This window comes from Otolemur garnettii, unplaced genomic scaffold (genome assembly GCF_000181295.1).
Source record: "Otolemur garnettii isolate 467f Iridium unplaced genomic scaffold, OtoGar3 scaffold00126, whole genome shotgun sequence".
Taxonomy (NCBI): domain Eukaryota; kingdom Metazoa; phylum Chordata; class Mammalia; order Primates; family Galagidae; genus Otolemur; species Otolemur garnettii.
In genome coordinates this window covers 5,448,271-5,460,967 of record NW_003852521.1, presented here as the reverse complement: position 1 = coordinate 5,460,967, position 12,697 = coordinate 5,448,271, and the positions used below count along the sequence as shown (strand labels likewise).

Sequence of the window (12,697 nt, the reverse complement as noted above, 5' to 3'; positions counted from 1 at the left end):
AAAAAAAAAAAAGAAAATGCTCTATTAAACACCACTAAGCTAGTTATGAAATTCCAGTCACATCTAAAAATATTTATATGATAGATGGCACTAGCTTGGTCTCTGATTATCCTTTGGGAGATGAAGAGAAGCAAAATTCATCTCCTGTATGTTAAAAAATGCACTCATTTCCCTACAGTTTTCTTAAGCTGCACTGATGGTTTAGGAAAATACAAGAGAAGAATTTGACTTTTAAAGCTTGAATGACAGTGAGTTTATCATATTCTGGGCACAAATAGGAGATAAAGTTCTGAAATATACCAGAAGAGCTTTCCTACATTACATGATACCTCGATATATATTGTCCTATCTTGTTTAAATTCTCCTAAAAACTTCAACAGCTTTTGTTTGGAAAACCTCTAGCAAAAGTTGTTTTGCAGCAAGCCTTCATGTGGTTTCTGCAGTTACAGTCCGACACGTACAAAGGTTTAAGTAAAGTTCATGAAGGTGCTTTGGGAGCTACTGAGAATTAGCACCTCGTCTAGAGCCTCAGAATCCAGTGCGAACTAGGAGATGTCATCCCGGTCTGACCGGCTCTCGACTGTTCCACAGGGTCATTTCTGGTGGCTGAAGCTCCATCCCCAGGGCTTTGCATCCAAACATAACACGCTGAGGGTTGTATTGAAGTTCTTTAAAAGCAATCAGTGAAATTGTATATAAAACTCTCCTGACTGTACGTGTGTGTCCACGTGTAAAATGTTGGTGCACACATGCTTACACATACAACGCTTTTCACAAGTTGCCTGTGTCATCATTGGACAGGAATTTACCAAAGAGAAGGAAAACGAAAAGTGGAATGGGTGAAAATACACACTGAGTATATATCAGAGAAGATACGTTACAATAACCACAGCATAGAAACAGCTTAGGAGCTTTCGGAAACACTTGGGCTTCTACTGGTAACTGTAATCACAAGTTGATTAAAGATGTTCCAGCATATGCTCAGCTCTCACTTAATTATTCACATAAAAGCTTGTTTATGTGCCATGTTGCCAGCTCCCAAATCTTATTTTTCACTGTAACATTGCCAAGTTTAATTAGAAGAGTGCCTTCAGCACTCCGCACGTTCCCGTGGAAGCAGAGAATTGTGAGAGAGTGCTTGATTCTGGCACAGCCGGCTTTTCACTCAGCACCCTGAAATTTAGAAGATGTTATGTTTTCTAAAGCACAACCAGCTGCTCAACGCTGGGGAGGGGTGGAAAATTGCTTTAATTGGGAGACCATTAATGAAAGAGGTGAAGCCTGCGGTTGACTTCTGCTTTTATCTGAATCACCAGGGCTTACCCGGATTCATCTTTGACCTTGCTTGCTTCTGTGGTATGTGAGGGTTACAGATGTCCTTATGAACAAAGGGAGATTGGAGCTTTTTACCTGATGGCTCTCAGAAGAAAAATAAGGAGTTAGCAGTTCCCTCCATGGACAGGAATTAAACTTCCCTACCCGGCAGTCTCAGCCTGCTCCCAGTGACTATTTGTCTGCTCTCAGGACTCTGGAAACACCAGGAATATCTGTTTGTTTTTCTGCCTTCACCTGCACCCTCATGTCCATCCCTCATCTTGACCTTGAAGTTGGTCTTCAGAGCTGCCATTCTCTCAGAGCCCAGGGAGTGAGCACATTGCAGACACCCCACTGACTCGCTGAAATTATCCTCAAGAAAGTGCTGATATCAGATATTCCATATCATTAGTGTGAATTCCAGTCAAGGTTACCTTACCTATGTGCTTTTTACATGTTAAGCCTCTCCCATAGTGTCCAATGAAAACGTGTCAGGAATCCAAGAGGCAGAAAGCGATTGTGGCAGAAGAACCAAAAGTCATACATGTGAATACTTCAGCTACCTGCTCAATACGTATTTAAGGGCCCTTTGTGCTCAGTCGCTGAGCCCCGACTTATATTTTCGTGCTTTCATAATTCTCATATCTGCGTCATTTCTAATTACAATTTCAAAGAGCTGAATAATTAGCAGGAAATACTTATTTGTGTGTAACTTATATATATTTCTATAATATATTCCCCTAAATAACTTCTAAAAAGTATTCAGTGTGGCATATTTAATTAATAGCATTTACAAATTTAACTAGGAACTGTTGATCATGGGGTGAAACATCGTACATACGGTCCACAGAGCTTCACAAACCTAAGATCGAACCTGATCTAAATCATAACCTCTCATTTAAGATAGAAATAGAGTGAGGCAGTCACAAGATGCACAGAAATTCAAGTGTGCAGAGGTCTCATGGCCTTATTAAGGTTGTGTGGGGGGGGGGTCATCTATGTGATGCAACTTAAACATATTTTCATTGAGCCCACAGTCTTTTGATTTGGCCTTTCAAATGACCCTACAGGTCCCCAAATTTAAGGAAAGTCAGCCTGATGGTGTTCAGTCTCAGGCTGAGTGTAACAGGAGGCAGGAAAGAAGAAGAAAGAAACTAAGAAAGTGTGAGCAAATGGGAATAAAGCTTCAGTCTGATGTGAGCTTACTAGAAGGCCTGGGGCAAGTCACTTGGCCTTCTCATCCATGTAGCCAAGAAGGCTTCAGCAGCCAACAGGTGAACTTGGGGCACAAAGAGGCCCTGGTGGAGCTCATGGTTGTCTACGAGCTGGCCTGGCCTCCTCGGGAAGGTGATTGCCATGTGAAACTGCTGGCCCAGGGCTGGTGGATCTTATGTTTTTTCAGAAATCAAGATATTTAGGCCCAGGTGGGTGGATCACCTGAGCTCAGGAATTCAAGACCAGCCTGAGCCAGAGCAAGACTTCATCTTTAAAAATAGCCGGGCATTGTGGTGGGCACCTGTAGTCCCAGCTACTTGGGAGGCTGAGACAAGAGAACTGCTTAAGCCCAAGAGTCTGAGGTTGCTGTGAGCTGTGATGCTATGGCACTCTACCGAGGGAGACAAAGTGAAACTCTGTCTCAAAAAAAAAAGAAAAGAAATTAAGATATTTACAACTTTCAAGGTTTAAAAGTTGGCAACTAATTTAGATATTTTTAAAGTACTATGCTTGAAATTTGGTAGTAGTTTGAAATGTTGGCAAGGCCATGGGACGACGGGCACTGCCACAGCTGACACAGGGCACGGACACCATGGAGTTTGCTATATAAATCTAGCATCAGAATTCACCCTTTCACCTACCAATCTTACTTTCTGAAATCTATTCCATAGATATACTGACAAAAATTCAGTAAGTTTGATGCTATTCTTTACAGTAATGTTTGTTACTGTAAAAACTAGAAATAGCCCAATTGTCCCTAAAGCAAGAAGCTGGTTGAGTGAACCATAGTATATCTACATAATGGAGTCTATGAAACAATGAAAGCAAATGAAGTATATCTCTACGTGCCACTGGGGGACGGGGGGTGGGGAGCAGGAGGTGTATATAGCACTGTGGTTCTCAAAGTGTGGTCCCTGGGCCTACAGCATCAGCATCACTTGGGAACTTGTTAGAAACATAATTTCTCAGGCCCCACCTCAACTTACTAAATCAGTAACTTTGATGAGGGACCCAGCAGTCTCTGTTTTAACAACCCCTCCGGCTCGGCACCTGTGGCTCAAGCGGCTAAGGCACCAGCCACATACACCTAAGGTGGCGGGTTCGAATCCCCAGCCTGGGCCCGCCAAACAACAATGATGGCTGCAACCAAAAGATAGCCGGGCGTTGTGGTGGACGCCTGTGGTCCCAGCTACTTGGGAGGCTGAGGCAGGAGACTCACTTGAGCCCAGGAGTTGGAGGTTGCTATGAGCAGTGAAGCCATAGCACTCTACCCAGGGGGATAGCTTGAGGCTCTGTCTCAAAAAAAAAAAAAAAACCCCTCCTTGAGTGTGTAATTCTGATACACATTCAAGTTTGAGATTCACTAGTATAATGTGATTTTTTTTATCAAGGTAAGGGGGAAGTATATATGGAGGGGATTTGTTTTGCTTTTAAGGATAACCTGTAAGACTAAAAATTGGTTATGAGGCTTGGCACCCTATAGCACAGTGGTTACAGCGCCAGCCACATACACGAGGGTGGCGGGTTCGAACCCAGCCCAGGCCAGCTAAACAACAATGACAGCTGCAACAACAACAAAAATAGCCAGGTGTGTGGTGGGCACCTGTAGTCCCAGCTTCTTGGGAGACTGAGTTGGAGGTTGCTGTGAGTTGTGACACCACGGCACTCTATCAAGGGTGACATAGACTCTGTCTCAAAAAAAAAAATGATTATGAATAGAGGAATAGAGAAATTAGGCTGAATAGAAGAGAGTTTAGATTTCCTTTTTCTTTTTATGATTTATTTCATTTTTAAAGTTTTTAAAATATTTTTTGGAAAGTTAATGATAGATTTCTTTGACTATGTATTTGTAGGATTGATTTTGAAACCATATATAATTTTACATAATTATGGAACAAAACTAAAGTCTTAGAAAGCAGTCTTCATAAATTGAAAGCAAAGTCAAACTATCCAGTTGGTGGCATTACCATACAAACAGAATTCCAATTGATTTGAAAATACACTTTGGACAAAATACAGCAAATGCATCTCTACCCAGTTTAGTAATGATACTATTTATGGTGGTGTTATTATTCTGAAGTTTTTGAATGCATTGTGGGGTAAAGCAAAGAAATATTTATATCAGTGTCATTTAGAACTAGAACTGAACCTACTATCAGATACAATGAATGCTATTCAGGTGATAATAAAGCATTATAAAAGGTATCGATATAACAAAAATGTTTATACCCTCTTAATATTTTTAATTTAAAAAAATTGGAACTGGTAGGAGAAAGAAAATACACTCATAAGAATGATCATGGCTAATTAGAATGCTATAGTCCTGAATCTGAATTATAAGCATCAGTATGAAGTAAAGGTGTACTTTATCCTTTAAAATACACCATGTTTCTAACTCTGTCCACCAAAAGACATAGAAATATGATTAATCTCATATCAAGAGCATTCCTAATGCCCAGATTGTGGTCTCCAAACACTAGTTCCTGCCAAAGAGAATCAGAGCTCCATGAAGAATGGGTGTGGGTTAGGAAAATGGACAGGAAGGTCTGGAACATCTTGTCACACCAGAAAGTGAATGTTGATGTCTGTGCTTTTTTGCCAATAAAAATCTCTCTTGTTTCTTCACAGAGTGAAGAGTTCCACATTTATACGCAGTATTGCACTAACTATCCCAGGTATGGGTCAGAACGAGCAGGCTTATTTTTGTTCACTTTTGTACTGTTTCAAGTCCCTTGGTCCAATGTCTGTGGTTGATAGGCGTTATGCTCCTGGCCTGTGCTGAATTCTCTGGGAAGAATGCAAAATGTGCTGAGAACAGATTACAGGGGTACCCAGACACTGGTTCAGGCAGGAAGGCTCCCCGCAGAGATTACTGAGTATCTCCAAGGAAAACCAAGTAAGCCAGTTAGAGCAGGCTGTGAGCCTTGTCTCTGGAGCCTTTGCTGTGTGCGCCATGTTTTTTTAAGAATTTTGGAAATCCTGCTAGTGAGCTTATATAATCTGCTGGAGAGAAAATATGTTCTATGTTGGCTGTATACATTTTACAAACTATATAGGTTTTATGAAGTTCGGGGAACAGACAGATCCTGATAGGCAGGGACAGTGAGACGGGGAAAGTGTCATCCCCCTGGCTGGTCACTTCCGTTTCACGTACATCAGAGAGTGAGAGCAGGAGGGCAGGTGAGGGAGTGTGGCTGCCCAGGATATGGACCATTTCAGTAAGGGAGATGGGCCACAGCTATAAGAATTTGGTTTTCTTGGCTCGGCGCCTGTGGCTCAAGCAACTAAGGCGCCAACCACATACACCTGAGCTGGCAGGTTCAAATCCAGCCCGGGACCACCAAACAACGGCTACAACCAAAAAATAGCCGGGCGTTGTGGCAGGCGCCTGTAATCCCAGCTACTAGGGAGGCGGAGGCAGGAGAATCACTTGAGCTCAGGAGTTGGAGGTTGCTGTGAGCTGTGATGCCACGGCACTCTACCCAGGGGGACAGCTTGGGGCTCTGTCTCAAAAAAAAAAAAAAAGAAAGGAAAAAGAATTTGGTTGTCTCCAAAAAACACTTACTGGGCATTTATTAATTCCTAAGCAATACGTTAAATGCTTAGGAATACATAAATACAAAGCACTGGATTTGATTTTTACAGCAACCAAGAGATGTTGAGGAATTAACGAAAAGCAAAAAAAACCGTCCAGGGCGTGACACGTAGGAGGTTCTCCCTCCACCGGTGCTGGTTTGTCACCACCTGTTCCCCATCCACCTTCTGCAGGTGAAGTGACTGAGGCTCTGACCGGGAAAGTGCTGCTTCTACAGGGGGCACGTGGCTGACAAACGGCCCGACTGGGATTTGAACTGAGGTTTCTCCAACCTAAAGCCTCAGGCTACTTGCAAGCTTGCTGAAGCTTTGTAACTCCCCCCATCCAGGCCTTTTTATTTTCCTCCTTTCCCACATAGTTAGCAGGATTTTAGCCTCTTGCTCTTAATGTTGGTTGAGATTGTGTTGCCATGATGATTTATTGCACTGGTGGCCAACCATGCTTGTCTCTAAAAGAAAAAAGAAAAAAAAATCAAATAACAAACCCTCCACATGTGTATGAGAGCATTTATCACAGATCTTTATCTGCAGACGCGCCATCAGTTATAGTTTCACTCCAGCCGTTCTCCATCTCAGTGCTGAAGCTCTAAGAAACAGTAGGAGTCCCGACTAAATCCCACGGTCCTTACACCAAAACCCAGCTTGCACCACACTCTCATTCTGAGAAATCACAGAATTAGCCCTCCACTAGTCCACAAAGCTGCTTCCTGAGGAAAGGCGAAAAGATTCCTACTCCAAAGAATCAACAAAGGTTTGAACCTGATTATCAGAATCTAAAATGATGGACTCATCTGGGGATTGTGTCTGTGTAAATTGCATTATAAACGTATCCTTTGAAGAAATAATATCTTGATAGAAACTTCCAAAATTACAAATTCAGAAGATTTTCTGACTTACGAAGGCGAGTACACAGTAAGTCTGCTAGGCTGCTTCTATGCCGGGCCACTTCCAAGACAAGGGAGAAGGCGAAATCTCTGGGCCAGAAAATTCCCTAGAGCCTATCATTCTCAGGGCACTGTGTCGCCGAGTGGTGTGTATTGGCAGGAAATAAGAACTGGGACCTCTTGCCTTCAAACCATTCATATTCTCTTGAAAGTCAGAACTCAGCTAAATGTAGTAGTGGACTAGCGTGTTAGGGAAGGCCAAATAAATGAATAGGAATTAATTTAGGGCCCCCCAGCAATGTGTAAAGGAAGCTAAGGACACCCAGGGTAAGGCTCGGTCCCAGTGAGGACAGTTCAGGGTAGTTTTCTGGAGGGACTAGGGCAGGTGTTTTGTTTTATATTGAGCCTGATTCAAATGTGTTAGCAGAGAGGTGCTTGGAAGATGTTCTCCAGGGAGAAGCCATGTCTGGTTCTTGGCCCATGTGCGCTTTTTGTAGTCATAGAGAAATATTTCCTTCTGTCCCCTTGTCTGCCATCAGTTTGCTCTCTGAGGCCCGAGGTTCCCTTTCCCTGTCTTAACCAGCATAGAGTGCCAGGTGTCTGGGCCCATCTGACGAAGTTTCTTCCCATTTGGAGGAAACAGTGCTATTGAATGGTGATATTAGGTGCTGGCACACCCTGACCAGTGTCCACTTTCTTCATACCAGTCACACCCCAGTGATTTTACTGTGAAGAAACACAAGTCCCCACCCCAACTTCCCCTAGGGAGGGGCACAATCTGGTCAGGTCAATGTCCTCAGGTGCCTGGCCCTGCCCCAGACTTCTGGGACCCAGAGCTCAGATGCACTCACTGTGTGGCGGGGTTTTTTTTTCTTTTTTTAAGACAGAATTTCATTTTGTCGCCCTCCGTAGAGTACTGTGACATCATAGCTCACAGAAACCTCAAACTCTTGGGCTTAAGAGATTGTCTTGCCTCAGCCTCCCAAGTAGCTGGGACTACAGGCACCCACCACAACACCTGGCTATTTTTTAAAGGATCTCACTCTGGCTCAGGCTGGTCTGGAACCCGTGAGCTCAGGGCAGTCCACCCACCTGGGCTTCCCAGGTGCTAGGATTACAGGCGTGAGCCACCCCAACCAGACTGTGTGGCACGTCCTTATTCTTGAGCAAGAGCTCAAGCCCACAGACGGCTACTGAGTGGCCAATTCTGATTCTAAAGAGCATTCATAAAGTTCCCAGATTATATAATGTAGTAGAGTTTTGAAATCTCAATTCAAAGAGGAAATAAATCAATTCACACAGGTATTTCTCAAAGCAGGTGGGCCCCAAAGGGATTCTGGTGGCTTAATTATAAGACTTCCATTTAACTTGCTTCCACAGAACTGTATTTTGTTCTTTGGTGTTCTACATGATTTTTTTTCCAATTAATTCTGAAAATATATTACTCACTTGGGTAGAAAAGAAGTGAAATTATTTTCATCTGCTTCTACATTATGAAACCGTAAGTTTTTTTTCTGAAACAGAGTATCACTATGTTGCCCTCAGTAGAGTGCTGTGCTGTCACGGCTCACAGCAACCTCAAATTCTTGGGCTTAAGCAATTCTTTTGCCTCAGACTTCCAAGAAACTGGGACTACAGATGCCTGCCACAAAGCTCCGGCTATTTTTTTGTTATTGTTCTCATTGTTGTTTAGCAGGACTGGGCTGGGTTTGAACCCTCCAGCCCCAGTGCATGTGGCCAGCACCCTAACCACTGAGCTATGGTCACTGAGCCAAACCATAAATGTACATGTGTGTGACTGTACCTGCCTCTCAGCTTGCTTTAGGTACATATGAAACTCGAGCTTTGTTTCAGCTATCCCCTTAAGACGTTTTGGGGTATCCTCAGGGAAACTGGGTGGAGAAGGCGTTCCGACCTCTGTTTCAAATACCCTGCATTGAGGCCCACTCCACAGGAATAAGTCTTTTCCAGAAACTGTGTTAAGACTAAGGAGAACCAGTTGGAGGTGGAAAGGAAGATCTGTTTACAAATTCTCAGAGGGACCTTAACCTGGGAAGAGGTCTCTAAGGAGGGCTACCCACAAGGTGCATCACATAAAGTGACCAGCAGAGGGGGTAACAAATGCCCTGGTGGGGGGCTCAGTCTACTGGCAAGAAAGGAATTCTTTTTACCTAATACAAAGGTGCCACCTCCTTATCTAACCTATGGAAACAGCGCAGACCTGTGAGATGAGCACTGCACAAGAGTCAAGCCATGTGCCCTGGCATGAAGTTGCACGTTCCAGAAGGAAATATCTTCCTGCCCAATAGTCGAGCCATGGTGTTACCTTCCCTGGGTACAGGGCCTTTTTCTACCTCGTCCTCCCAGAGGGATGCGTGATCTAATCTGCACAAAGCCTGGCTCTGTATCAGGCATTTATACTTAACTGGCATATAAAACTTGAATACCCAACACAGCTCTGATTATTCCTAACCTCACCTAGTAGATATATGTAAGAATTGGTCTATGTCTATCTATCTGTAATAAAAGTCCTGGGTCAAAGAGTATCTCCAGCTCTACTTACTAAAGTACTTTCCAAAGAGCTTATTTCAAATTTAAACTCCTTCCAGCAGGCTGGGTGAGATGGCTCACAGCTGTAATAATCCTAGCACTCTGGGAGGCCAAGGCAGGTGGATTGCCTGAGTTCAGGAGTTCAAGACCAACCTGAACAAGAGCAAGGCCTCATCTCTACTGAAAATAGAAAAACTAGCCAGGAGTGGTGGGCACCTGTAGTCCCAGCTGCTGGGGAGACTAAGACAAGAGGATTGCTCAAGTCCAAGAGTTTTAGGTTGCTGTCAGCTATGATGATGCCATGGCACTCCACCCAGGACAACAGAGTGAGACTCTGTCTCAAAACAAAACCAAAAAAACCCTTGGATACCCCATGTAAAAAGCATTACCATTTAGATAAAAACGTTCGCTCTTGCAGATCGGTCGCCGTGCTGACAGAGTGCATGAGAAACAAGATACTGGCCAAATTCTTCAGGGAACGTCAGGAAACTCTGAAACACTCATTGCCTCTGGGGTCCTATCTCTTGAAACCAGTTCAGCGGATTCTCAAGTATCATCTCCTTCTGCACGTAAGTTTCTGTCTGCACTTTGCAGGGGAGGGAAATCGTGGGTGTATTTATTAAATTTGGGGGAAAATACCAGAAAAGGCTGCAGACATATGGAAATGTTTTCCACACTCATATTTTACAACTGACTAATCTGCTTTGAGGCATTAGAGATGTTCATGTTCTGGGCCTGTAGCCCCATTGACAACAGCCAAGTCAAGAGATTAATTTTAGCTCTGATTCTCATTGGGCTTAGGAGTCCTCGCACTGGGCAGTGACAGTTTCAGGCAGGGAGCTATCGTCTAAATGGAAAACAGATTTTTTTTGATGTTTTATTTCTGTGATCCCCGATTCAGTAGGCTGCTGGGAGGGAGGGAGGGCGATTTGTCATAGATTGGCTTTTGTATGAAAGCAGAGAGAGAGGGGCTGAAAGGCAGAGGACAGATGAGCAGGGTGGTGAGTGATCTCCGGGCTGGGCTTAGCCTCACTCTAGGATATCTTCTCTTTTTATTATTTTCCACTACTCTTCAAAAAAATTCAAGAAGCCATTAGAAATAAAGATAGTCGTAGCTCTCCAATTCTCATCTCTTACCCTGTAAGGAAGTTGACACAAATGGAAAAAAGTTTTATGGAGGTGATTTTCATTCTGTAAGTCGGACTTGCTCATCTTGGCTACAGGAGAAAGACAGTGTTTCAGAATAGGAACTGGCTCTGGGGCTGGACCGCCTGGGTCCAAATCCTATAAATTGCCCACATTCACTGTGGTTTATAAGCACGCCATAGAAATAAGCTATTTTTATTATTTTTATATTACATTAAAAATCCCTTTTTAAAAGGGATTTTAACCCTAAGCACCTCTCTCTGTGAACATGCCTGTAGTTCATCTTTTCTTAAATGATTGCAGGATCTAATTTGGATGGTCATTTCAGGTAAAGCTAGACTGCTCAGTTCCACACATTTAAAATTTTAAGAATTTTGACAGTCCAGCTTTACCCAAAATTCCTTTGCTTGGTCTCTTTGCCTGGGTGGCTCATCTTGAGAGATTCTTATATCCTGTGAAGACACATCAGAGATACTACTTTAATTTTTTTTTTTTTTTTAGACAGAGTCTTACTCTGTTGCCCTGGGTAGAGTGCTATGGTGTCATAGCTCACAGCAACCTTAAACTCCTGGGCTTGAGCCTCCTGCCTCAGCCTCCCGAGTAGCTGGGACTACAGGTGTGTACCACTATGCCCAGCTAGTTTTTCTATTTTTAGTGGAGATGGGTCTCACTCTTGCTCAGGCTTGTCTGGAACTCCTGGGCTCAGGCAATTCACCTGCCTTAGCCTCCCAGAGTGCTAGGATTACAGGCCTGAGCCACAGTGCCCAATTTTTAAATCAATCCTAATGTCTTTTTAGGATTAGTGAGATTAATTAACTACTTCTAAACAATTCTTAAATAATCTGTCCCAAGACAAACCTCTGCTGAAGTCTGTTAATGTGACATCTAAGACTAGTGTGTCCCAGGGATCTCTCGGGTGATCTTCCAGACAGTGGGATGGCCACCAGTCAAAGGAATAGTCTGAGGTCTCAAGCAGGTAAGAGAAGTCAGGACCCTTACAAAAAGTTAACAGCAGGACAAACAGCCCTTGGCCTCGATATTAAGAGCTGTCCATGAAGGAAAAAGGAAAGGATAGTATTGGATTATTCCAAAACTAATTTTTGGTTGCCCTTGAAGTCTTTTTTGCTTCTGTCATTGATTAGAGTGTTCCCCTTGCCATTCACATCATTCAAAGTTGTGCAGTCATCTGTGAAAATCCCCACAGGAACGTCCTCTGGACTTCTCATTCTGTTTACTGATGAATGGAATTGTCTCTTAGGCTAAACGAAGGAATTATTAGTTTTTAAAATTTGCCATTCATCTTGAACTTACCTGGGAATCATTAGTTTCATTATTATAATTTCATAGGGCCTTTTAAACAGTTGAGTCTGAATACGGAAAGTAAATATAACCTCCTTACCCACTTCTAGCTAGATGAAAAACTTGAGTACCCAGTAAAAGTAAACGAAGATTTACAAAATGTTACTATGATATAATGGAATGTTGCCCAGGCAAACTCCTGGGCTCAAGTGATCCTCCCACCTCAGCCTCTCCCAATTAGCTGGGACTACAGGTGTCTGCCACCACAAATGGGGTCTTGCTATGTTACCTATGCTGGTTTTGAACTTCTGACCTCAAGTGATCCTCCCACCTCAACCTCCCAAAGTGTCAGGATTATAGGCATGATCCATGGTACCAACTCTGTTGTTTTTAAGAAGATGTAGCTTCAGTATGATCACTTTTTGACCACAGAGCTCTCTGCTAGGCATTGTGGATACAATAAAGAATCCAAGGCTCGGCGCCTGTGGCTCAAGCGGCTAAGGCACCAGCCACATACACCTAAGGTGGCGAGTTCAAATTCCCCAACCCGGGCCCGCCAAACAACAATGATGGCTGCAACCAAAAAATGGCCGGGCGCTGTGGCGGGTGCCTGTAGTCCCAGCTACTTGGGAGGCTGAGGCAGGAGACTCGCTTGAGCCCAGGAGTTGAAGGTTGCTGTGAGCGTGATGCCATGG

The 12,697-nt window shown here is 43.5% G+C and overlaps 1 protein-coding gene across 1 annotated transcript in view; it reads left to right on the top strand.

The window, feature by feature from the left end:
- PLEKHG1 (pleckstrin homology and RhoGEF domain containing G1) overlaps nucleotides 1–12,697 on the top strand; it is a 216,056-nt gene that overhangs the window by 172,238 nt on the left and 31,121 nt on the right. Inside the window, exon 5 of the mRNA XM_023517967.1 lies at nucleotides 9,976–10,126. Coding sequence (XP_023373735.1) covers nucleotides 9,976–10,126 — 151 coding nt within the window. The remainder of the gene's footprint in view (nucleotides 1–9,975; nucleotides 10,127–12,697) is intronic.